This window comes from Thalassophryne amazonica, chromosome 20 (assembly GCF_902500255.1).
Source record: "Thalassophryne amazonica chromosome 20, fThaAma1.1, whole genome shotgun sequence".
NCBI lineage: Eukaryota > Metazoa > Chordata > Actinopteri > Batrachoidiformes > Batrachoididae > Thalassophryne > Thalassophryne amazonica.
The window spans coordinates 49,709,225-49,735,873 of record NC_047122.1 but is presented as its reverse complement, the minus strand read 5'-3'; the positions used below and the strand labels follow the sequence as shown (position 1 = coordinate 49,735,873).

At 42.6% G+C, this 26,649-nt stretch overlaps 1 protein-coding gene and 1 long non-coding RNA gene across 3 annotated transcripts; one reads left to right on the top strand and one right to left on the bottom strand.

Annotated features, from left to right (window-relative positions):
- Nucleotides 1-1,650: 1,650 nt before the first annotated feature.
- LOC117501542 (chondroitin sulfate proteoglycan 5-like) lies at nt 1,651-25,551 on the top strand. 2 transcript variants are annotated; one of them, XM_034160433.1, is made up of 6 exons: nt 1,651-2,110; nt 9,432-10,200; nt 13,614-13,802; nt 16,835-16,913; nt 21,144-21,308; nt 24,641-25,551. In XM_034160433.1, exons 1-6 carry the CDS (start codon nt 2,029-2,031, stop codon nt 25,148-25,150), a joined length of 1,794 nt encoding a protein of 597 aa, XP_034016324.1. In that variant the 5' UTR covers nt 1,651-2,028; the 3' UTR covers nt 25,151-25,551. The 2 variants fall into 2 exon arrangements, with proteins under 2 accessions (XP_034016324.1, XP_034016323.1); XM_034160432.1 differs by having other exon boundaries at nt 1,653-2,110; nt 16,835-16,997.
- Nucleotides 21,753-25,988, bottom strand: LOC117501543. Its single transcript, XR_004558037.1, has 2 exons — nt 25,945-25,988; nt 21,753-21,903 (listed from the first exon to the last, which is right to left on the bottom strand). It is a non-coding gene; the product is annotated as an uncharacterized LOC117501543 (long non-coding RNA).
- Between the last annotated feature and the right edge of the window lie 661 nt (nt 25,989-26,649).

Genomic DNA, 26,649 nt, shown 5'->3' with positions numbered 1-26,649 from the left:
CAAAGAAAACAATCCAACAATGCACCCATGTAGGTACAAGCAAAAGCTTATAAATGCCCACCCCTTTAACCAAAAAAAATAAAAACGTGTACATTTGTATATAAAAATATACATACACCCATGGTAACTAATACAAAATAGAAATTAATCACTGAGCTAAAATTTTAAGAGCAACACACCCACATAAGAGAATTTCTGTCAGACAATATTTATTGCAACAGCAGCACATGTCTTTGAGTTTGGCAGCCACGCTCCCTTCACGTCACTTCCCGTGGATGTTTTCTTGAGATAAATGGAATGATGATTATGTCTCCACATTTTCTCCTCAGTCAGAGTCCACAGGTGGATGCTGGGGTGGAGCAGCAGCAGTGACATGCTGCAGTCGCAGCATTAACAGGCAGAGGGTGATTTTAAATAGCACACCCAATTTAGAGGGAACTTTAGAGGGTCACAACACAGTGTGTTTTATTTGTAGGTATGTGGTGAGTTTGTGAATGAGACATGTTAACTGTATATGTACTAAGCACTCAAACTGGAGGAGGACATGGGTGCTGTATAAATGACAATAGCAAGGAACATATATGTAAAATATCACTATGATTGTGCATTTTATGGTAACAGCAGCAAATTTAGCAAAGATAAAGGATATCGGATAATACAAAAATAGATATAATGGTAAATGGGCTGCATTTAGATAGCGCCTTTCCATCTGAATCAGACGCTCAAAGCGCTTTACAATGATGCCTTGCATTCACCCATTCAAACAGACACACTCACACACTGATATCAGGTGTGTGTGAGATAATGCCAAGCTCAGTTTTTTCTTCTTTTTTAAACAGTGTAATTGTGGTCAGGGTGGATTCGGCATAAGAAAACATAAAAAATGCTGCTTCATTTGCATTTGTATGACATAAACTAATAAAGACGGAGCATTTTGAAGATATTCTGGAGCGGCATCCTGGATTTTGCTATTTATTATCCAAATTGAGCATGGCATGATATGGAATTATTTTAAATCCTATATCAATCTCTGTGCAAAATGTGGTTCTTTATTTTATTTTATAATAAAGTGCATATGTCTGCCCTGCTACAACTGCTTTGGATGGAAATTAGCACCTGGGTGCAAAATAGGACCAACCTGTTTTACTCTTTCTAATCTGTGAACTGTCTGTAGTAAATGGCTCATTTGGTTCATAGTATCAAAAATCCTGATTTCTCCCAGCATTATTTATATGTGGCGGTTACATGGGGCTTTAAACCCCAACACCCCCCTCCCCAACCCCATCTAACTACGCTTATGAAATTATCTTAAAATAAAGTATAAACTCTAAAAGTTTGTTTTTTCATGGACCTCCTTGCAGTCTACAAATAAAGTTTGTCTCCGCAGCGCTTATACTTTCGCCACCACAGATCAGAAGCAAGCATGCGCGCACACTGACCCCACGCAGGCTGCACCCGAATGACTCCCCACGCGCAGGCACAGTTGGCACCGCAACGTAAAATCGAGATTACTGATTTGGGACAACAGACGCCGCCTCGTTCGTCGTTCTGCAGCAGTGACCGACGTTATTAACAGACGGTGCCGAGCCTGCGCCTCGTGGCACTTTGACACCCAAAGCGCACTGTCCGTGCGCGCCGTTCCGACCGCGCTGCGCCGCGTCCGATCCGCCGCTGTGCGCGCCGCGCAGCCACAGAGAAACGCTTCGGTTCCTCCGCGCACCATCCGCAGGTCGCGCGCGTCGCTACTACAGTGACGGACCCCGAAGTGCAGAGAAGAAACGCGCACGGAAAAAAAAACAAAAAAAAAACGGGGGGAGGCGGAGGAGAGGGCGCCCACTGGGGACAATGGAATCGAACCCGAGTCTGTGAACGGCGCGGACGCAGGCGGTTAAACGGCGGCATGGCGGCAGCAGCAAAGATCTGAACTTTGTCGGATCTGCGAGCGGGATTATCGTGCAGCGTGTGTGACCGGTGAAGAGGCTCCGTGAGGGAAAAGCGATCATTCGAGTTTGAGGAGCAGACTGCGGCATGGCGCGCCGTGACGCTCGGCTGGGCACCTGGCGGCTTCTGCTGACCATCCTGGCGGTCATCCTGCCCCTGTCTACGCACGGTAAGACCACCACACTACCACGGGGGTCCCACCCTGTGCGTGTGCATGCAAGCACGCGCGTGCACTAATGAAAATCACACCTGCACCGGCTTTGATGTGACAGATGACCCTCACAGACCAAATTACAGTTCAGGTTGGAACGTTTCATAAAATGCACATTACTGAGCATTTCGTGCAGTGTTTAAAAACTGCATCCACGTGATGTCAGCGGTAATTGATCAAACTGGCGCGCGCTGACACCTGGTGTATTGATGATTGATGACACTGATCCCATTAAAGCATTTTAAAGAGGAATCTTTCATTCAGATGTAATTGATTTATCCGGAATAATGCGACTATTGTGCGCATCTGCGTAAAATGTGGAAATGACAGCTCAGAATGGCTGGTGGTCCAGACAAAGGCGGGATTACGCGTACCGTGGCCGGGCTGCAGGAGGCCTATTCACAGCGCTAAAAGGACTGAATTCCTCCAGACATTCAGAGGAAGCCCGAGACAACCGCACCCTGCGCGTGCTCCCCCTCTCCTTCCCCGAGGAGCCAGGCGGCAAACGGAAATCACCCACTTCTGTCTGTCTGTCTGTCTGTCTATCTGGCGCACAGAAGCCGGTGAGATGGAACAATGCGCGCCGCCGCCGCCCAGCAACAGGGTGGCTCGTGCACGCAGAGGGTAGCTGGGGTTCACCTGGGCACGCGCTGCCATGCACGCTGTGCCCCATCGTCCCCCACTCGCGCCCTCAATGTGAAATCAGGCGTTAACCCAGTGACACAATGACCGATAAATAGGCCGATAATTTACGCGCGACATCCTCTGAGGCTTCAGATCACGTGGCTCTGTCAGTTATATTAAAAGGGACACTGTCAGATTCTTCATTTCACTCTACTAAGGAGAATATTGCGTTTCTCTGATGCACAGATAGGAAACTACTGAATCAACCAACAGCCACTCTGACATCAGGCAGCTGATACGGATCAACAGGTGTCTTCAACACAGATGTTAATGTTTTTAGGCAAAACACTCAACAGCATGTGATACATCCTAAGAACCACCAATTTCAGGTTACTAAAAAAAAAAAAAAAAAAAAAAAAAAAAAAAAAAGATATGTAGGGATGGAGTGTGAAATTAGAGGATTGGGAATGCATCGGTCCTGCAGACACTGTACCGGACCGCTGTGGTGAAGAAAGACCAAAAGGCCAGACTCCCGTTTTACCAGTCAGTTTATGCTCCTATGCTCAACTATGGTCATGAACTTTGGGTAATGATCGAAAGAGGTCACATATACAAGTGGCGACAATGAGGTGTCTTTGTCAGGTATGGACTTACACTTAAGGGACAGGGTGCAGCTTAAGTATCTGGGATGGACTTTCCGCTGGTCCTTTGCATCAAGAGGAGCAAGCTGAGGTGGTTTGGGCACCTAGTGAGGATGCCATCATTCGTCTCCTTCAGAAGGTCTTCCAGGCATTTAAACTGGGAGGAGGCTCCAGAGCATTCTGAAGGGATTATATTTCCTATCTGGTTTGGGAATGCCTTGAGTAGGGGTGGTGGCCAAGTGGTTAATGCACTTGGTTTCAGTGCGGAAGGTTCCCGGTTCGAATCCCACCCCTACCACATTTCTCCATGTAATGTGGAGTTGCGTCAGGAAGGGTATCTGGCGTAAAATTTGTGCCAATTCAACATGCAGATCCACCTTGGATTTGCTGTGGCGACCCCGAGTCCCTTCGGGAGCAGCCGAAGGGACTTAGTTACTTTTTTTTGGGAATGCCTTGGAATTAGGAACAGTTAGAGGACTTACCGGGTATCCAGAAAGTATTCACAGCACTTCACTTTTTCCACATTTTGTTATTCCAAAATGGATGAAATTAATTTTTTTCCTCAAAATTATACTCACAATACTCCATAATGACAATGTAAAAAAAAAAAGTTAGTTTTTTTTTTTTTTAGATTATTGCAAATTTATATGAAAAAAACAAAAATAAACAGTGTAAAAAGCTAATGCATAAGTATTCACGGCCTTTGCCATGAAGCTCCAGATTGAGCTCAGGTATATCCTGTTTCCACTGATCATCCTTGATGCTTCAACAGTTTAACTGGAGTCCACCTAAATTCAGTTGATTGGACATGATTTGGAAAGACACACACCTGTCTACATATAAGGTCCCACAGGTGACAGTACATGTCAGAACACAAACCAAGGATGAAGTCAAAGGAATTGTCACTGTGTCAGAGCTCCAGCATTCCTCTGTGGAGAGAGGAGAACCTTCTAGGACAACCACCTCTGCAGCAATCCACCAATCAGGCCGGTGTGGTAGAGTGGCCAGACAGAAGCCACTCCTTAGTAAAAGGTACATGGTAGCCCACCTGGAATTTGCCAAAAGGCACCTGAAGGACTCTCAGACCATAAGAACAATGAGAGCCCTTCTTTCAGCAGGACAATGACTCTAAGCACACAGCCAAAATATCAAAGGAGTGGCTTCAGGACAACTCTGTGAATGTCCTTGAGTGGCCCAGCCAGAGCACAGAAATGAATCCGATTGAACATCTCTGGAGAGATCTGAAAATGGCTGTGCACCGACGCTCCCATCCAACCTGATGGAGCTTGAGAGGTGCTGCAAAGAGGAATGGACAAAATTGCCCAAAGATAGGTGCACCAAGCTTGTGGCATCATATTCAAGAAGACTTGAGGCTGTAATTGCTTCCAAAAGTGTATCAACAAAGTATTGAGCAAAGGGTGTGAATATTTATGTGCATGTGATTTCTTAGTTTTTTATTTTTTAATAAATTTGTAAAAAAAATCAAAATAACTTTGTTCATGTTGTCATTATGAGTTGTTGTGAGTAGAATTTTGAGGGAAAAAATGAATTGACTCCATTTTGGAATAAGGCTGCAACATAAAATCTGGAAAAAGTGAAGCGCTGTGAAAACTTTCTAGACGCATTGTGCAGCGTGTTTTTATAAATGTGGTGTGGGATGAGCTACTTGGTCTACTGCCATGGCAATCTGTACCCTGATATGTAGCAGAAAATGAATGAATTAATGAATATTACCAGTTTCTGTGCCTGTTACTTTAATTGGAAAGGAGCTGCAGGCCACACCCCCTCTGTGAAGGGAGGAGCATCCATCATTCACAAATGCAGAAAAGTGGTTGACTTACATTTTTGAGCAAAAGCAAAAACTTTTGACATCACTGTGAGTTTTAATAACACAACAACAGACATGCCGCTTATTTAATTAAACGCACCTTTGTGACATAAAACTTGGCTAAATCGTTTGAGTTAGCTGGTCATACTACAGGGGGTGGCACTGACCCCTTGGATCCCCCTTCTGGATCCTCCTTTGTAATTGATAATAGTTGACCTTTTTAATGTCTGATGTCATTAATTTGCAGTTTGTGGCATTTGCCAAGATGAAATTAGTTATTTACCCCCAATGAGGTTAAAAATACACCAAATACAAAAGCCTAAGTGGGCATCAGTAAACACTCTTTGGGTCACTGGGTTTAACGGCATCTCATGTGAACTGCATTAATTCATTCTTTATATTTTATTTATTTAGTTACATTTAGACTTTCTCAGTTGTAATTTTGTATCATTAAAGCCCTATCATCAGCCCCCACATAACATGCTGGAACACAGATGATCACTGATGGCTGTGTGAAAAACAAAGTGTGGAAGGGATCCAGATTTTTGCACACCTTGTTTTATGAGCGTGTGCATGTTTGCACTGAGAAGTAAAGGCATACTGTGAGATCCATCTGCCCTGTAGCTCCAAAAAAAAAAAACCTACATATGTCACAATAGATTATTAGATCATCATCACACAGAGGGGAGGGTGAAATTGCACTATTTATAGCTTAATGAAATGCCACAAAATGCACGTTAATCGTTGCAGGTTGACAAATCAGAGGTGTCAAACAGAAATCAGAAGGTCCGTTAAGAACACATGCACTCATTGACATGTGCAGCGCAGCGTTACAAGGCCACTTGAATACCTCTGCCAACCAAAAGAGAGAAAATACTTACAATTCTGATCCTGTTCCCATCGAGCCTACACGCACTTATTCCACAGTATCAGAGATGGTCAGTTTTTGTGATGTCATAAGTGGGAATAACTTGATGGCATCATAAGGTGGAAAGCTTTGTTTGTTTGTTTTTTTTTTAAAGCATCACCAAGAAGTATGGTTGTGTTTTGTTATTATGACCTCATAAAAAAATTTATAAATGTCTGGGATAGCTCAAGTAGGAATAAGGTTAGGGGTTTTCTTTAAGATGTCATGAGGACCAATGTTATGGTTTTTCATTATGACATCTTAAAAAAGACCAAGAGCGCTAAGTAGAATAAACTATAGTATATCATTAAAGAAGAATGTTAGGTTTTCTTTTATGGTCTTTATGATGTCATAAGGAAAGAATGCTCTGCTTTCTTCTTTCACATAGTAGGACACACAAATGTTTGGATTTATTGAGTCTCCCTCCTCAGATCCATCCCTGAATCCACATCTCTACCAAACTGTTGTGTGTTCTTTCTCGGTCTGTACTCAACCTCGCCCCGAATTTAATGATGATCAGTCTGTTACTTTGTTTTTGATGTCCTACTGAGAAACAGCCTCCTTGGCACAGAGGTAATAAAAGAAAATGAGCGCACTTTGATTGACTGTCCGACTGCATTATGTCAATGATGTTACAGCTGCTCGAACCAGCCAGTGACCTCAGACACAACTTGTTGCCATAGTGACACTGTGTCATGTCAAGCGGTAAGATGTGCCGTGGCTGTTAAAAGCACAAAAGCGACATCTCTAAGACGGTAATGCATGAGCTTCTGCATTGACTTTGCCCATCTTGTAATCTTTTCATGCCGGTCTTGCTGTTGTAATCTTTGACACTGCCGGCTGCCAACAGGATGCAGAATCGAAGTCGCCGCAGGGAACAAATTGGTGGATTGAACCTTAAAATGGAATTAGGATGGAGTCACTTTTTAAGATTTGCAGTGTGCCTCCGTCTTTGATATGCTGTGAAACGTTCCGCTTCAGTTTTCTCAGAGATGGAGCTGGCATACGACGTTTACTGAGCAGCCAACTGATTGGAAAACAAGAGAGAGCGAGAGGAAGGGAGAGAGAGCGAGAACACTGGATTCTCTGTTTCCATTGCAACGCTTCTTTTCAACATGGCACCTCTTTACATCTCACCATGGCAACGGTGCGGTGTGTGTGTGTGTGTGTGTGTGTGTGTGCGCATGCATGTGAGGCCACGCTCATGGTTCCTCATGCAATCTTTGTGACTTGAGGCACGTTCAGAAGGTTTTGGAGTCACTCTGAAATTATTAAGTGCCAGACGCCGAACGCAGCAATGTCACTGGACACAGCTATTAAAAAAAAAAAAAAAAAACGACAGCAAGTTAGGCTTTGGTTAATTTTGGTCTTTCTTTCTTTCTCCCTCCCTACTTCCCTCTAGCTTTAGCTTCTTCCTTCCTTCCATTTATCCCTCTATCTTGGTCTTTCCTTCCTTCCTTCCTTCCATTTATCCCTCTATCTTGGTCTTTCCTTCCTTCCTTCCTTCCATTTATCCCTCTATCTTGGTCTTTTCTTCCTTCCTTCCTTCCATCTTTGTCTTTTCTTCCTTCCTTCCTTCCTTCCATCTTTGTCTTTTCTTCCTTCCTTCCTTCCTTCCATCTTTGTCTTTTCTTCCTTCCTTCCTTCCATTTATCCCTCTATCTTGGTCTTTCCTTCCTTCCTTCCTTCCATTTATCCCTCTATCTTGGTCTTTTCTTCCTTCCTTCCTTCCATCTTTGTCTTTTCTTCCTTCCTTCCTTCCTTCCATCTTTGTCTTTTCTTCCTTCCTTCCTTCCTTCCATCTTTGTCTTTTCTTCCTTCCTTCCTTCCTTCCTTCCATCTTTGTCTTTTCTTCCTTCCTTCCTTCCTTCCTTCCATCTTTGTCTTTTCTTCCTTCCTTCCTTCCATCTTTGTCTTTTCTTCCTTCCTTCCTTCCTTCCTTCCATCTTTGTCTTTTCTTCCTTCCTTCCTTCCTTCCATCTTTGTCTTTTCTTCCTTCCTTCCTTCCTTCCTTCCTTCCATCTTTGTCTTTTCTTCCTTCCTTCCTTCCTTCCTTCCTTCCATCTTTGTCTTTTCTTCCTTCCTTCCTTCCTTCCATCTTTGTCTTTTCTTCCTTCCTTCCTTCCATCTTTGTCTTTTCTTCCTTCCTTCCTTCCATCTTTGTCTTTTCTTCCTTCCTTCCTTCCATCTTTGTCTTTTCTTCCTTCCTTCCTTCCATCTTTGTCTTTCTTTCATCTATCTCTCTATCTTTATCTTTCCTTCCTTCCTTCCTTCCTTACTTACTTCCTTCCTTTGCATGGGTGTTACTCTGCAGACAACACCTGTAGGAGAAGCTGGACATTCTCTAACCTATAGATCTAAATCCTTGTCTAATCTCCACGCTGTCTCGGTCAAAAGAGCACATTAGTCGGTCTGTGTGTCTAATCCCATACAGCCTCAGTCTGACTGCAGGACAGTCTTGTTCCGATTTCTTTCAAAATTGCACAAACAATATAGTTATTCAATTGATACACATCTGTGGACATTATTTCACATCTCAGATACTTTTGGATGTACAGTCTTAATTTAGGTGTCAAACTATTTGGGAAAAAGTTTAACACTCCTGGACAGAAATGAAAATCATAATGGCAAAATTAATCAATAAATAAAATAATTATGAGATACCAGGCTAGAGACCAGATTTTGGATTTAAATGACTCAGATCCCAAGTTTATTTTCTTTCAAATTACAGTTTATCTTGTGAAGTGCCTTTTTTTGACATTTGACCCCAATGAAAGGCCCCATGGCTGTGCTTTACTAAGAGGTCATCCAAATTATTCCACTGTTAGATAAACTTGACACAATGGAAAGTATCACATTTAAATACAAATCTTTCAATGTATTGTGATGTGAATGAAAAATGATTTCATAAATTTGGAGGAATTTGACGTCAAAATCAGATGATACATTGAGTTAAAAAAAAAAACGCTGCTTGCGTGGGGTCGTAGCAGCAATGAATCAGATTTATCACTTAACATTCTGAAGAGCTGCACTTTTCCATGTCACATCTCATAAAGAGAGTCTGGAACGTGTGCATTTTTAAACGATGTCTGGTTTTACGTTTGCTAGTTTCAGTTGGCTTCACAGATTGAAAAACATTGAGATGAGCTAAACAAAAGTTCTGAAGCTTGTATAATTGAATTTATTGATGTTTAGATGTAGAAAGTAACAGATGAACACATTGGAGCTGTCTTGGTGATGATATTAAATCTTTTTTTTTTTTGTGGGTTTGATTAACAGGCAGACATTCACTGACCAAGCGACATCATCACCACAACCACTCGTCAGTGAACAAGGAGGCCGCGAGCACGAGGATGGTGCTCAGCGATGAATCCGCAGAGCGCGACCACCTGATCGGAGCGAGGCTCGGAATGGGAGCGAGGCTCCCCCTCAGCCCAAAACGCCATTACTCTCGTAAACACCTCAATGTTATAGAGGAGGACCCGCCTGTGGGGGAGGAGCTCACTGCTGGAGGGGCAGGACCAGACCAGCCAGGTAACCCCTTGTCTGATGACATCATCACCGTGGAGTTCCACAGCCCCGCCCCAGACGTTGTGCCCTCTAACGGAGCTCTGGATTGGGCCAAAGCCCCGAAAGCCCAGAAGCAAAAAGCAGGAGACCCTGCTACATGGAAGCTTTCCGACTTTTACGACTACCTGTCACCTGACGATGACCTTTCTGCCTTTGACACGACCCCAGAACCAGAACCGACTCCTTTACCGCCGGCTGACATGGAGGATGAGAATCCACTGCTGGCTGCTGCTCCTCCAATCCCGAACAAGTCAAGGCCTAACGTCAACAGTAAAGCTCCCTTACCGGCTCCTCCAATCCCAGGGCCAGACAAGGGTGAGGGGCTGAGTGTAGGCGGAGCCACAGGGCCAGATGGATGCAGACTTGGATTTGTGCTCTCTGGGCCTGGAGTTTGTGTCCCTCAGTGTGAAGTTGAACCCAATTTCTGCTTGAATGGTGGCGTCTGCACGGTGGCAGCAGGAATAGGAGCCTTCTGCAGGTGAGAAATACAAAGTGCAGTCGTGCAGATGCAAACGGATCATAAAAAAAAAAAAATCAGAACACATTTGTCTTCTGTCATATTTGTCCAACGCAAAAAACACTTTGATGCGCACGGACAGAAGCGTGTCGTGAGAGTTCATTAAGGTCACAGTGGGGCGACCAGAAGATTAGATCCGTTTTGGGGAGGGGGGGGTGTAAAACATGCACATGTTGGAGACACAGTGAACACACTTAGATAGTTTAAGGAAGATGATATGCACATGCACTTGGTGTACACATGCACATATGCCACATCTTGGTGGAACCATCTGTCCTGTGCTGCAGCCTCGCTGAGGGTTTGGAGGATTAACTGTTGGTCAGCTCATCGTACGTGCTGAGTAAGAAAGAACACATACACACACACACACAATCTGAGTGCAACAACACGCTGCAACACTACATACACGGTGCAAAGATCACAACGCTAATGATACTTCGACGTGTGTCTGAAAACCATTTAAAATGTGCAAGAAACAGTCTTCAAAGGTTATCAAGTATAATTATTTAAAGGGTACATTCTTTTCTAATACAACCTAACTCAAATCAAAATATTATCAATCAAGTCTCCAAATGTTCTTCTCAATATTTGGTGATTGCTCTGTTTTACAAAATATCTTCTTTGGAAATGTTAGTGTAGGAAGGAACAAATAAGAGCCAAAGGGGCAACTGCGAATTATGCTCAAAATGACAAAGAAATAAACTTACTTTGCAAACACTGGCATGTTAGCTGTCCATCCAGTGGTACCTGGAGAAATACTGCCAGCATGGTGTATTTTTTTCTAGCTATGATGGATTATGTTAATCTCAAATCAGTCTTAGATGTTTGCTCCAGTCAGTTTGTTCTCTACGGATGTTACATATAGGTAGAAACGAGCAATATATGTTATAAGCAGGGATGGAATGCAACTAACAACATTTACTCAAATACTGCAGTTAAGTACAATTTGAAGTACTTGTTCTTGAGTATTTTTATTTTCTGATATTTTATACTTCTACTCCATTACATCTCTGGGGAAATAAACTCCACTACATTTATCTGGCAGCTTTAGTTGTTATTAGTTTGTAGATACAGATTAACACCCCAAAATGTAATTCTTCAAGGTGCTATAAATAATTACTCTGCCACTAGATGTCGTACTAGTTCCAACACTTCATGACATAAACAAGGCATCCTTTCTACATGGACACATTAAACAATAAGCACTGCAGACCATGGTGAAAAACACTACCTGATTAATTCAGAAAGAGTGGGGATTTGGAATAAAAGTAATTAATAGAATCAATCCTTATCAATACAAACACTGGTTCAGTGACCTTGACTTGCTTTTATATGTTACATTTTCCAACTTTTTTCTTATCTCATCTGTGGTGTCAGTGTCTATACATTCAAAGATTTTAAGAAACCAAAAATAGATGGAACTTCTTTGATTTCTAGCAATGCAGCCAGCTACCTGTCAGCTAGTTTACCAATGTACACGCAGCTAACGATTAGCAGATCAAAATTTATAGCCAGTCATGATTACATTCCAGCGTTTAATTTTGCTTGAAAATTATACAGAATATATTAGAGAGACATGGCTATGCAGTGAGGTAGCTAGCCAGCAAAGTTAGCTGTGTTGAACCCTATAATATCAATGCACGGTAATGACATGACAGTTAAATGTGTTTTGGTAAGAACCTTTTTGAAAATACCTTGAGCCAATGAACATATGATGCAGAGTGTTGTTGAAGGTGATGCACTACATTTGTCAAGTGTACTAATTTCTTTGGCTTCCGCAATTTTTGATCACGGTCACCACAGCAGATGTGTTATTGATCTACATGTTGATTTGGTGCAGTTTTTTTTTTATGCTGGATGCAACTCCAGATGTACATGAAGAATGGAGTACTGCTCGCGTTGAACCAGGGGTCTTCTGTGTTAGAGAAAAGCCCGCTAACCACTAAATATGATCCAGTAATGTAACAGATGATTAAGAAATGGGGTATTTTGCAATTTAACACTTTTATTTTTGATATTTCAACTATAATTTGATGGAAAAAAAAATGTGCTTTTTCTGAAGTATCCTTCTTGATGTAGGACTTGGAACAGAGCATTTCTACACTGTGGTATTACTACACTTACCTAAGCAAAATATCTGAGTACGTCTTACACCACTGATTGTAAGTAATGCAAGAACACTTTCATAATTTTAAAAATGCAGTTTTAATGTTTGGAGAGAAATGGTTTGAATTCATTTAGTGCTCTTATGATGAGTTCCTTATTGAAAACATTGTATTTCGTTTAAGAATTTCTGGAAAACTGGATTTCGTCCAATGATCAAACGTGAGTAGAGCACTCACATGCTTGTTTTCTGCCATTTAAGACTTGTCGTTTTTATAAATAGTTAAAAATGCAAATGATTTCATCTGTGACATATGTCACAAAATCATAAAATGAACCATTTCAGATTAAAATTTTGCTTGCAACGTTGTAGTTTCTACATGCACATACAAAGAACTGTGCAACTTTGAGGATGTTTAACATGAAACCCCACCTTCATTTTCTGTAAAGGTAAATAAAAAACTATTTTGCACAATAGGACCTCTTTAATAGCCAACAGCAAGTCTGTGTTGAATGCATTTGGAAATATCTCTCCATCTATTTTTTTCCCCACCTACGTGGGAGGTGGTCATGGTGGCAGCAGGATAAGGCAACACAGTCATCTCCCTCTGCAGCCAAATCCTCCAGTTCCTCCTGGGGGATCAGTAAGTATTATACAAAACACCTGCAGCTTGGTCTGGATCTACTCCTGCTCCTCAGTTGGACGTGCCTAGAAAACCTTCAAGGAAGGTTTTCCAGGAGACATCCTAATCAGGTACCGAACTGCTCCGTTCCTGAATCTCATTTCTTCTGCTTGTATTCCATTTGTGGGAGATAAGGGTTGGAATGTACAAGTTGGCTGGTAAATTCTGCCCATCCAAATGCATAGTAGCACTACAGTCCTATTTTGGGCATTCGGTTACTACTGCATCCTTTTTGAAGGCTCACACTTTATATTGTCACATTTTTGGTATAATCAGCATCTGAACCCACACGTGCCACACCAACAGTGTCATGCTGGGTCACACATGCACGTCCTGATCCTCTGATCTTATTAAGGCCTGGGCTGGAGTCGCTCCTTTGCTGGACAGAACTCAGGACACTGTATTGCACCATTTTACATTCTGGCCCACATGCTCACAGATAAAGACACGGCGCAGTGGCACAGCCTCACATAAAAGCTTCTGATTTTTTTTTTGTTTGTTTGTTTGTTTTTGTGGGGAGGGTTGAGAAGTGACAGGTTGATAATGAAAGAGAAGGAACACTGTCTCTCCTCCCATCTCTGCATGCAGGTGCAATGTGCAGGACTACATTTGGAACAAAGGCATGCGCTGTGATTGGATGGTCACAGAGTTCCAGGTGATGTGTGTGGTGGTGAGCGTGTCCTCTCTGGTGCTCCTCCTCCTCTTCATGATCATCGTTGTCTTTGCCAAGAAGCTGTACCAGCTCAAGAATGAGAACAGGCACCTCTGCAAACGCAGGTGTGTGTGTGTGTGTGTGTGTGTGTGTGTGTGTGTGTGTGTGTGTGAGTGAGACTGGGAGGTGAGAAAAAAATGTGTTGTGAATTAAATCATTTGGTGTTTGGCTGTGTGCACATGTGCTTCTGTAAGTGTGATTCCTGAGAGGCTTCGCAGCCTAACGAGAGAGAGAGAGAGAAAAAAAATGATGCAAGTAACAGAGAATAGTGACAGTGAGAGATGGAGTGAGGAAGAAGAGCTGGAATAGAGGAACAGAGACAAATGTGGACAGGCACATGTCAGTTTATTCAAATTAAATGTGAGCAATTTGAAAAGATATAGACGACTAGCAGGGGTGGATGTAGCTTTAGGTGAAGGGGGGTTGTGACTTGGGTGGCCCCTACAAGGGGGGAACCAGAGGCATGCCAACCAAATTTTTTTAATAATCTATAGTCTTTTTTTCTGCATTCTAAAGCAATCTGGGAAGCAAAATACTGACTTCAAGTCATCATTTTCAACATTCTATTTACATTTTAAACATCGGACACCTTCTGAGGACAGTAACTTCAGTCAGATGAGCTGACCTGTGCAGTAACTAATTCTGCTGGCAGCAGCACTCATCAGTCAGCTTTTGTTTTATGCCATATTTTATCACACCTTTGGTACCTGGGCAACAGATCGGGTAGGGGACCTTGTGTGTCCCGTGGCTGCTACAGTAGCCATGAAGGCCCAACAGGAACTCTGAACATGAGACAGCTAACAGGACTCTGGTGAAACACGAGGTCCTCAATGACGGATCAGGTGAAGGTGATGGCTTTGTCACCCAACGGCTGTAAAGACAGATGAAGGTTGCAGCAAGACCTCAGACCACGATCATTTGGCATCCCACAGCCATCACAACAGGCTGAGGATCTGTCGTGTCCGATTGTTTGTCGGCGTGCAACAACATTTTCATGTTAAACAGACTCACCACAGGGGTCTCTAGATCAAAATGGATCAACAAGGCTGCTGAAATCCAAGCCTTCCCTGAGAGAAATTGCAGCAGAGACTTTTTCAATGCCACCAAAGCAATCTATGGCCCTTCCACCCAAGGACACTTTGGAGACCTCAAACACCAACCCAATCATGGAGAAGGAGGAAGTGCTCAGCATTTACCAACAAAAGACATTGCTGAAGATCTCAGCTGAATCTCAACTCTCAAAGAAACTCTTATCGACCTTAAAGGCATGAAAAACAATAAAGCACTCAGGGAAGACATTTCCTTTGAGGTCTTTAAAGAAGGAGGTCTCTTTCTCCAACACCAACTGCACCAACTCACTGTCAAAATCTGGACTCAAGAAGAAATGCCTGTACACTCAAAAAACTCAGTGACTTTCACCATCTACAAGCGGACAGGAGACAAGTCTAACTGTGGAAACCATTGTGGAATCTCCTTGCTGTCTATTGAAGGCAAGGTTCTTGCACGTACTGTCAACAACTGTGTGAGACCACTAGCAGAGAACATCCTTCCTGAAATCCAGAGTGGCTTCCAACCATCAAGACGGACATCAGACATGATCTTCACTGTCCGCAAATTACAAGAAAAATGTCAAGAATAACACCAACCATTGTATCTTGCCTTCATTGACTTGACAAATGTGTTTGACGGTGTGCAACACCCACTCCTGTGGAAGATTCTGAGCAAAATGGGCTGTCCAGAGAAATTCATCAAGATCCTGAGACTTCTCCATGATGACATGTCTGCCATAGTTCTGGTAAAATGGCAAAAACTGAAGCCTTCAATGTTCAATCAGGAGTAATGCTGGACTGTGTCATCGCCCCTGCACTCTTCATCATCTTTGTGGCAACAATCCTCCATCTGATCAAGGGCGAGGTGCCACCATTGTTGGACATCATGTACAGAACAGATTGGAAGCTCTTCGACCTCAATTGACTGAAAGCCAAGAAGAAAAGCAACACCACTTCACTCCTGGACTTCCACTATACCTCAGACAGCAGCTTGTCGTCATTTACAGAAGAAGGTCTTCAGAAACCCTTGAAACCTTTGATGAAGCCTACACCAAGCTTGGTCTTCACATCAACCTGAAAAAGACACAGATCCTGTACCTGCCTCCACCCCACATGATCAATCCAAAACGCCTTCCTGTGAAACTGCACAGATACGTCCTGGAGAACATGACCCACTTTCTATACCTGGGCAGCCATGGGTCATCAAACGCTGACATCAATGGCGAGATCCAACACCCACTCAAGTGTGCAGGAAGTGCCTTCAGCCGGCTACACAACCATGTTTTCAACAATAAAGACTTTCGACATGAGACAAATCTCATCGACAAAGCCATTGTCATACCAACCCTGCTGTATGGATCTGAGACCTGGACCACCTAACACCTCCACCTGAAGACCCTCCAGCAATTCCACCAGTGTTGCCTGAGGAGAAACCTTCCACATCAGGTGGAAAGACTACTGTACCAACATCAGTATCCTGGCTGAAGCCAAGCTCCAGAGCATAGAGTGTGTCATCATCACGAATCAGCTTCGGTGGGTGGTTTGTGTTGTTAGGATGGACCACAGCTGACTTCCCAAGCAGATCTTCTATTCCCAGGTGAGTGAAGGAAAACAGTCCAGAGGAGGCGGAAGTCTTCGAACAAATATCACAGACTGGCAGAAGCTTCCTGCAGCAATCCTGTGCACTGGGCCTGGTCAGTCATCTCCGCATCCACCATCCCAACCAGGAATTGATCAAGAGATCATCTTCCTCATCACCAAAGGATAGCGACAACGATCCAATCAGAACTTTCCTCAAACCTTCACATAGTGTCAGATACAAGAGAGAAAATCTCTCGCAAAGTTCATACCGTATTTTTTGTACTTGCTTACACTTAAAGTCATAATTTACTCTGAATGTGTTTGGACAGTGAGAGTGAACCTGCAAAACTGTGTGTCAAATTATACCAAACATACAAAAACATTTCCCTTCTGCAGTACATCCCCACTGTTTGGGCAAACTGAAGCTGAAACGTTTCCTTTCCTTTCTTTTGTGGTTTGGTTTGCAGTAAGTTCCAGCCGCAGAGCAGCGAGCCACAGACGGACGACCTCTCCGTTTCTACGACAGCTGACGGCTCACAGCCAAACGTAAGGAAACTGTGCGATACCCCTCCGTCTGCTCCCCAAGCTCACACTCAAAACCTGGCGTACTATGACAACATTATCTGTCAGGTATGCCACGCCCCCCCCCCCCCCCCTTTTAAATGTGAATTTAATTTTCATTTAATCTTTTCTGTTGTCACAATCGTGCCATCTTTCCTTCTTTGCATCCTGTTCTCTCCTCTGTTTTGCTTCAAGTTTTCCTTGTGTCTGTATATTTTGGCCCCACTGAGGTGGTTACGCATTGCTGCCATCTGTCTGTCTGTCTGTCTGTCTGTTAAATTTTTGGTGGAGAAAGATCTTCAGTCAAAGAAAAGTTGAAGGAAATTTGATGCGGACCAGGATCGAAGTGGAGTTTGGTTTTGATCTATGGGGCCCTATCTTCAACCTGGTGCAGAAGTGTTAAATTTAAAGATGTTTAAATAACACGATTAAGTCAAAGTCATAACTAAAGGGTGGAAAAACCCTCCAACCATAATAACTCTGGTTTGTACCATATTTTTACAATTTTCTTTCTCCCCATTGCTGGCCATAGCAGGTGATGTGTGGACAAATGGCGGGGGGGGGGGGGGGGGGGGGAGTTAGGTGACAATCTGATGAGTTGAGTTTATGTTACGTCCACAATTAGAGGGTTTAATACAGCTGTTTTGTACCCAGCACCTTGTTTTCCGCCATGCCAATAACTGTATCAGCAGACACACCGCAAATCCCACACTTTGTGTTTCTGACTGTGCTCCATAGACTGCCAAGATAGGGCCCTCAAATGTGATATAGAATGCTTATAGCCCGGTCCTGTTTACAGGATCAAAACCACCCAGACAGAAAACATAGCATCCTTGGCAGGGTTCACAGCTCAATGGTCAAGCATTAGAATTAAAGATGAATGATTAGGATCAAAGGCCAGGATCAAAGATCAGTGATTAAAGATGAGTGATCAGGATGAAGCCTCAATGATTAGGGATAAAGATCAGTGATCAGGAACAAAGGTCAGAATCAATGATCAGTGGACAAAGCTGAGTAATTATGAACAAAGATCAGGGTCACAGATCATCACTCTGGATCAAAGCTCAGGATCAAAGCTCAGTTATTAAAGATGAGTGATCAGAATCAAAACTCAGTGACCAGGACCAAAGGTCAGTAATCAGGACCAAAGGTTAGCAGTCAAAGCTGTGTAATTTTGTACAAAGATCAGGGTGACAGATGAAAGATCAAGATCAAAGATCAGTTATGATAGATGGCTGATTAGTATCTAAAGTCATTGACTTGCATCAAAGCTCACTGATCAGGATCACAGATCAACAGTCTGGATCAAGGCTCAGGATCAAAGCTCAGTTATTAATGATGAGCGATCAGAATCAAAGCTCGGTGACCAGGACCAAAGGTCAGCAGTCAAAGCTGTGTAATTTTGTACAAAGATCAGGGTAACAGATGAAAGATCAGGATCAAAGATCAGTTATGATAGATGGCTGATCAGTATCTAAAGTCAATGATTTGCATCAAAGCTGACTGATCAGGGTCACAGATCAACAGTCGCGGCCAACAAACAGAGAAGAGATAAACAACAATCTCACACTAATAAAAAAAGGAAAAGACAAAAGGAAAATGTCAAGAGAGGACTGTTTGTGTGTATATTAGTCTAAATGGCACCCAGTACAAAGCACCTCGATGCCCACAGTGGGACTTTCACTCCTCTTTTCTCTGTATTATCAGTTCATTTTGTCCATTTTACATTTATTCATCTCTGAGAAACCATCAAAAACCAGCTGCACCTGGCAACACACTAACTCCAGAAACCCTTATAACCACTTCCAGGTAAGCACCGCTGAAACGCCCGCACGAACTGCAAGCAGGTTCCCGACCTGGATTTGCTCCAAACGTACCTACAAGCTTCCAAATCCCAGCTTCTGACCTCTGTCCTACCCCCCCCCCCCCCCCACCCCTGCAGCCAGCATTACTTATCCTGTAGGTGACATGATTAATTCCCTCCTGAGGTGTAGCGCGCTCACGTTCCCCCTCTTACCTGCTTCCGCCTCGTAAGAAGCTCATTAAAGGCAACAAAGGCTCCATTTTGGCTCCTGACTGCAGAAACTCAGACGGCCATTTTATCTCCCAGGGTGCACGTGTTTCCTGTCTGACACACGTGCATGTTCCGTTTGTTATAGTGCATTTTACTGCTGCCCACGTTTGTTTGAATAGATGGCAGCATGTGCACACTTTGAGTTTGCGTGCACATTCAGTATCCATCAGTCACAGTAAATAATATGTTAGTTAAAATATTGAAGTGGACAAATATACAATAACAGCAGACCGCACATGAACGCAATTAAACTGATTTCATTTATCATGTGTGTGTTTTGGGGGGCTGACCAGCAGTAGTCGGTGCTCGTGATCAATCGCGCCCCAGTTATTGCCTTTGGTGTCTGTGACCTTCACATGAAAGAGACGCGTCAATCAATCACTTGCTTTTACATTTGCAAAATAACACCATTCTAATTTAGCCAAACGTGCATTTCTGCGCTGCTTGTGCAGCTGCGAAAATGCACAAACATTCCAGAAATGATGTTTATGCCCGGAATCTGTATTTAGCTGGATTAGAACTGAAGCAAGCAAAGTTTGAGCTGCTGATGCTGAAATGCTGCTGGCGATTCTGTGCAGGATTCTGTGCAGCTTCTAAATGTCAGGTCGAGAGGCTAAAAAGCCCCCCCCCCCCCCCCCCCCTCCATTCAAGCCCCCCTCAGCACATGGTCTCTGCTACACCTTTTAAAATGTCAGATGTCTAGATGGGATTTTATTTTTTTAATAATCATGCTGAGGTGTGATTAGTTGATTACATAAAGGTCCAAGCAGGTCATCAGTCTGTGGAATTAACACCGTCTTGAGTGTGATAAGCTTTTGGACAGATCGATGAAAGCTTACTTTGGGCACAACTGAGCTGATATTTTGCTGTATTGATGTGGCAAAGTTTTTTTTCCTGTTTAAATTCAATTTTTACCCAAGGCCAAAATATGGCCATCAGGTATTGCGAAAACTTTTGAGTCCGTCCGTCTGTCTGTCTGTGCTCAGCATAACTCCAGTTGTCTTACTGCTAGGGTCTTCAAATTCACAGGGAGCATTCTTGGGACAGAGACCTTGGACAAGTTCAAAGATGGCTAACCTTGACCTATTCTAAGGGGTCAAAAGGTCACATTCTTTCTACATAATCTTTCACTGATTACCTGCTCATACAGCCGAGGGTATTTTAAAATTGCATTAAATTAAAGTTTATACCAGTCTAAAGTTTCTGACCTGTCTGGGGCTCTGTATAAAACATAATGTTGCTATTTTGATTTATTTATTTATTGCATGTACTGCAAAAAGCTGTGAGTACCTCAGGGTATGGTTCATGTATGCTCTTGTTCATGAAAATTCAGTAGGTATATCTTATATATTATATTCCAATTCTAAGGTGAAACTATACTAAGGGATATCTAAATATCTAAAAAGGAAGAGTAAAATAGAAGAGTAGAAAAGAGCAGAGTAGAGACCATGATCTTAAATATCTCTCTCTCTCTCTCTCTCTCTCTCTCGTCCTTCTGGCCACACCCACTGTCACTTGTGCTTCATACTTGGGCAGAAAACCTAATTTCATACACAAAGAAAATGTAAAATAACAACTACTAGCACAATCAAAACAACACGGAAAATATTTTTGAAACAAGCTTGGGTCGTAGGCTTGGTGGCAAAAAAGAGCTGCATTTCTATAGTACTTTTTCATCTGAAGCAGATACTCAAAGGGCTTTACAATGATGCCTCATATTCAGGCACACACGATGTCAGCTTGCTGCCATGCACGGTTTAAATGCACACTGGGACAAACTTGGCCATTAAGGGTCGAGTGATTTCCTCCTCTGACCAGGGTTTAACCTGAGGATGCTCTGATCACACAATCACCACTTTGACCTTTAGAGCATGACCATCACCTCCCCTTTGCATTGACACCTTTATATATTTAAAACACTTCATTATTTATGCCTAGAGTACAAGAGGTTATACATTTATTAAATTATAAATTTTAAACCATGTACAGCGTTTTGGGGTCCTTTCTGAGTGATTCATTTAAACAGATATTTTGTCATTTCGAATTTAATAAATCACCAACATTCAGACAAGTTTATCCAGGGGCCACTTTAATCTGCTGTTATCACAAGAAGTCAGACGTGTGCATACTTGTGTTTGCAGGATGAGCCTCAGAAGAAGGAGGAACCAGAAAAGTCCCCACAAGCCAAGGAAGAGGGGTCAATGAACATCCTCAACTCCCACTCCCCCCAAAATGAGAACAACCGCCCGACCACCGTTGCCCAAGACCACGACAACACGCCCAACAACACGGAGGAAAACGCCGAGGTAAACTTAATTCAGAACAACTTGGTGTAAGAACTGTCAGAGTCTGGTGCTGGAGAGCAAGACCAAAACATTTACTAAGCACACAAACATCGTTTACACCATGCAAAGTGCATATTCTACCCTAACGTCTAAAGTAGAGCACCACGTGAATACAACCTGAGAAGCACAATAGTCCTGTTCACATACGGCCGCCATTCCAGCGCGTTCCATCACGACGCCTCTGCTTCCTCTTTTTCCTTTAGCCTTGACTAAAACCTCTGGCTTGGACACTCCAATGTCTGATTTTACTCTCGACTGACACCCTGCCTTGGTCTTTGACCAATGACCTGTCACGCCATCTTTGTCTCCTCTGCTGTGTACCCCCCCTAACGCTCCCCCACCCATGCCTTCCCACCTTACTCGCTGTCTCTCTGCCCGCATGCATTGGTGTAATCAACGAAAAAGTGTCTGAAAACGTAACATTTGCAAAAAGAAATACATGGAAAGTAAGTGAATGTGTATTTGCAAAATATTCATGTTTGACGTTGCTAATATTGTAAGTGGTTATGCCTAGAGTACAAGAGGTTAAAGTATTGCTTGGAATTGATATTTGAATCTATATGAACATTACACATGATGTGTCTTGGTTTTCAATGTGATTTCTAATACTTTCATGTACTTGAGGTTCTTTTGTACTTTTTTGGGTAAACATGCAGGATTATAGTTGACAGTTGTTGGAATAAACCTTTTTAATTTTACCCAGCTTGTCCTCGTGTGTTGCTCTGTGCTCTCTCTCTCTCTCTCTCTCCATCTTTTTTTCCCCACTCGTCTGCTGCCTGACTAATAATAACCAGCTGCATGCCTGACCCTGGTTTTGTGCTACAGCGGCCCGCTCACAGCCTTTTACACAGCAGACACATAAAAGGACTTTGTCCATTCAGCACCATGGACAGCTCACCGCACAGACAGACGACTCCCACAACTATAAACAGGATTTCTGTTTTAATGAAATTTTGTGCAAAGGTGGACCTCAGGGATGGCAGCAGGTGATTACATTTTGAGGCTAATCCAGATCAAGGTGTAGTGTGTGTGTATATATATATATATATATATATATATATATATATATATATATATATATTGCAATAATTGCATTATGCAGAACACTACTATTCATTCACTTTTTACACCTGCTTGATGCAAATAATGTTTGTTTTTTTTTTGGGGGGGGGGGGGGCTGGAGCACATCCCAGTGAGGATACACCCTGGACATGGCGCCATTCTATTGCAAGACCACAAAGAAATCTTTCAATGTCTATATAAAAGGAAATCTTAATCCAGAATCTGGATCTGGATCACCTCCAAAACTCAGTGGAGTCTTCCATGCCCTAATATCTATCTGTGGTGCAAATTTGGTGAGAATCCATGAAGTACGAGTTTTAAAGAAATAGTAGTTTTAAAGAAATCTTTCAAGACTATATAAAGGGTAATATTAATCCAGAATTGGGATCTGTATCCAGATCACCTCTAAAATTCAGCGGAGTCTTCCATGGCCTAATAGCTATCTGTGGTGCACATTTGGTGAGAATCCATGAAGTAGTTTTGAAGAAATCCTTCAAAGCCTATATAAAAGGAAATCTGCATCCAGAATCTGGATCTGGATCCAGATCACCTCTAAACATTTAATGGATTCCTCCATGGCCTAATATGTATCTGTGTTGAAAATTTCATCAAAAACTGTGCAGTATTTTTGACGTAATGTTGCTAACAGAAATCTTTCAAAGCCTATATAAAGTGAAACTTGATCCAGAATCCAGATCTGGAACCAGCGCACCTCCAAAATTTAATGGTTTCTTCTATGGCCTAATATCTATCTGTGGTAAAAATTTCATCAAAATCTGTTCAGTAACTTTGATGTAATCCTGCTAAGAGACAGACAGACAAATAAACACTGATGATTTTATTCCGTCCTTGGCGGACATAATTATATTATGCTATATTATTATGATACACCATAATTTTTAATTATTGCAAATGTATTTATATAACAAGAAGTGCAAATATATATACCTCATTTTGCAATAATCACATAATATATTGTTAAGTATATTATTATAATTTGACTTATTGCTGACATGCTCGATGGCACACAGTAGTGGGACACAAATGCAGGATTGAAAAATCAGCGTTACAGAGTTTATTCTCAGTCCAGACAGGGTTCGGTACACAAAAAGTCAGGCCACAAAGAACACAGTAGTCGAAGCATTAGGCAGAGACAGGATCCAAATACAAAAAAAAAAAAAAAAAATAAAAAAAAAAAAAATCAAGCAGATCAGTCAATACACAGGTCAGCAAAACAGGAACACACAGAACAAATGCTTGGAAAAGGCACAAGGCACAACAATCTGCAACTGGAGAAGGAAAAGGGAGTGACTAATATAGGAGGAGTGATAATGAGGAAATGCAGGACAGGTGTGTGAGGAAGGATCAGGAAGAGGGTGTGGCAAGCAGGAAGAGAGGACAGGATGGACACGCCCTACACCAAGCATCCAACACCAGACAAGAGAGGTCCCTCCACCAACACCCAAGCACAAAAAAATAACACGTAGCGAGAAAATATACAGCAACACACAACAATAAGCCCCACAAACCCAACCATGACAACTGCAACTTTGGTTAATCATAGCACACACATCCCGATATATATATATATATCGATATAGATATATATGTGTGTGTGTGTTAAGCGCCTTGAGGCAGCTTTGTTGTGATTTGGCGCTATATAAAATTAAATAAATTGAAATTGAAAAATTGAAATTTGCGATGTTTTTCTGAAATTACAACAAAATGAAAAAGCAATTTTTTTTATTTTTTGCTCTTGGATTTGGAGGAGTTTATTTTTTTAGATGTCACTGTATGTAAGCATATGAGGTTTTATTATTTAGAGATTATTTATTGAGATTTTATTTGTAGAGGACTTTATATTCTTCTCATTATGGTGAAACAGCGCCCCCACTGGCACTGACACACAGTTAAGGACAGAAACAGCAAGGCCTTGGCAGAAGTATCTATGGACTCTATGAGTGTGAGGTTAGTGATGAACCAAATCCTTGTTGTTGGGAAACAGGAATAAACAGTGACCTTTAAGTCACAGAATATGACCCTCTGCTATGTTTGAGTTTGTGATGTTCTGTTTCATTTGCGTTTATCTGATATTGTTCCTGTTGTGATGTCTTTATCCTCCTGTATACACCTTATTTTATATGTGGTTGTTGTTGTTGTTTGTTTAACTGCTGTGATTTTTTTTTTCCCTACGGCTACTTCCGCCTCCACACACCACTTTTCTCCTCCAGGATGGAGCAACTCTTGGTCTGGAAGTGCTCCTTCCTAAAGATGCCAAACTCCACCCACAGACCAGCCCGCCCCTTCAGTATGACAAGCTTGCTGACAGTGAAGACCCCGCCTCCGTCTCCTCCTCCGCCTTCTCCTCTCATGCCATCACTCCACCAACTGCTACCAGCTCTAACCATCCCAAATCGCCCAAGACACAGAAATTGTCCACTGCGTCCGAATCGCCAAGATCTCCAAAAGACGCGCAGGATGCTCCGCGCGTTGACTGCGACCCTGATCACCAGTCATCGCTCAGCTGTCACTCAGTGCACCATTCCATCCCCGCCAACCCCTCCTCCTCCACCCCGCCCAGCCTCCGAAGGCCCAAAGGTCACCCGGCCTCAGGGTTCTTCGGCTCTGGCGGACACATTTATCCATCACCCTCATCCCCTCATCTCGGTCAGCCGCCTCCATCACCCTCTAGGGTGAAGTGCAGCCCGGTCAGCACGCGGTCTCTCCCACCGCTCTCCTGACCGGCTGTACGCTCAGCCGGCCTGTCACCTGCACACACTCATCTAAACACTCACGCATCCATCGTGCCTCTAACACTTCTATTATTGCAACACGCATCCATCTGTTCACAGCTTTACCCAGAGGACCTGCATCGCACCTGCTCCTAGTCCATCATGGAACTGGGACAAACCCAAAACTTCATAAGGGCTCCTAGCTCAGGTGACTGCTCACACGTGCACAAAGTCAGCCAACACTCGCCAACACGATGCTTCTCTTGGTGCCAACGTCAGCAACCGCTGTGAACAAAATACATGATATTCACTGCTTAGTGTTAATAATGTGTAAGAATGTCTCATGTTTTCACAAGCTTTTTGGTGTGGTTTTCACATTTCTTATCCTTAATAAATAGTTTATACAGCAATGAATTCTGACTGTTGTGTTATCGGCCAACAAACAAGCAAAAGTCCACAGTAACAGAAGCTAAAAGACCTAAAAGTGTGAAGAGACATGAAGCGCCATGTAAAAGGCTCTGCTGCCCCCTTTTGGACGATATTAGACGTGCAACAGAAAAAAATGTATTAAAAAAAAAACAAAAAAACAAGAAAGGGAAAAACAGTTCAGTTACAGAAAAAATTATTAAATGCCAAATAAAGAACAGTATTTGGGGGGAAAACTACAATCACTGGGCCTCACGTAATACAAATGAGCTTTAAAACCTGATAAAATCCAACCTGATTGTCATAAATCACAGAAAATCACCTTAAATATGCGATTAGCTTCGAAAACTTGTCACACATTTTCAATCTGTGTGTACATTATATATATATATATATATATATATATACACACACACACACACTCAAAAATATAAACGCAACACTTTTGGTTTTGCTCCCATTTTGTATGAGATGAACTCAAAGATCTAAAACTTTTTCCACATACACAATATCACCATTTCCCTCAAATATTGTTCACAAACCAGTCTAAATCTGTGATAGTGAGCACTTCTCCTTTGCTGAGATAATCCATCCCACCTCACAGGTGTGCCATATCAAGATGCTGATTAGACACCATGATTAGTGCACAGGTGTGCCTTAGACTGCCCACAATAAAAGGCCACTCTGAAAGGTGCAGTTTTATCACACAGCACAATGCCACAAATGTCGCAAGATTTGAGGGAGCGTGCAATTGGCATGCTGACAGCAGGAATGTCAACCAGAGCTGTTGCTCGTGTATTGAATGTTCATTTCTCTACCATAAGCCGTCTCCAAAGGCGTTTCAGAGAATTTGGCAGTACATCCAACCAGGGGCGTAGGCAGAAATCATAAAATGGGTGGGCCCAGAAAAAAATCAGACGGGCCCAACCTTTGGGGTTGTAGGTAAGGTGTAGGTATTATAATACACCGTTTGAAAAAGTGTGCCTCGTTTGGACATCGCAAGCAACGTTATCACTTAGCCTACAGCACTGGCAAAGTGAGCACACAGACGCAACACGTCAGACACAAGTACTCTTAATGGA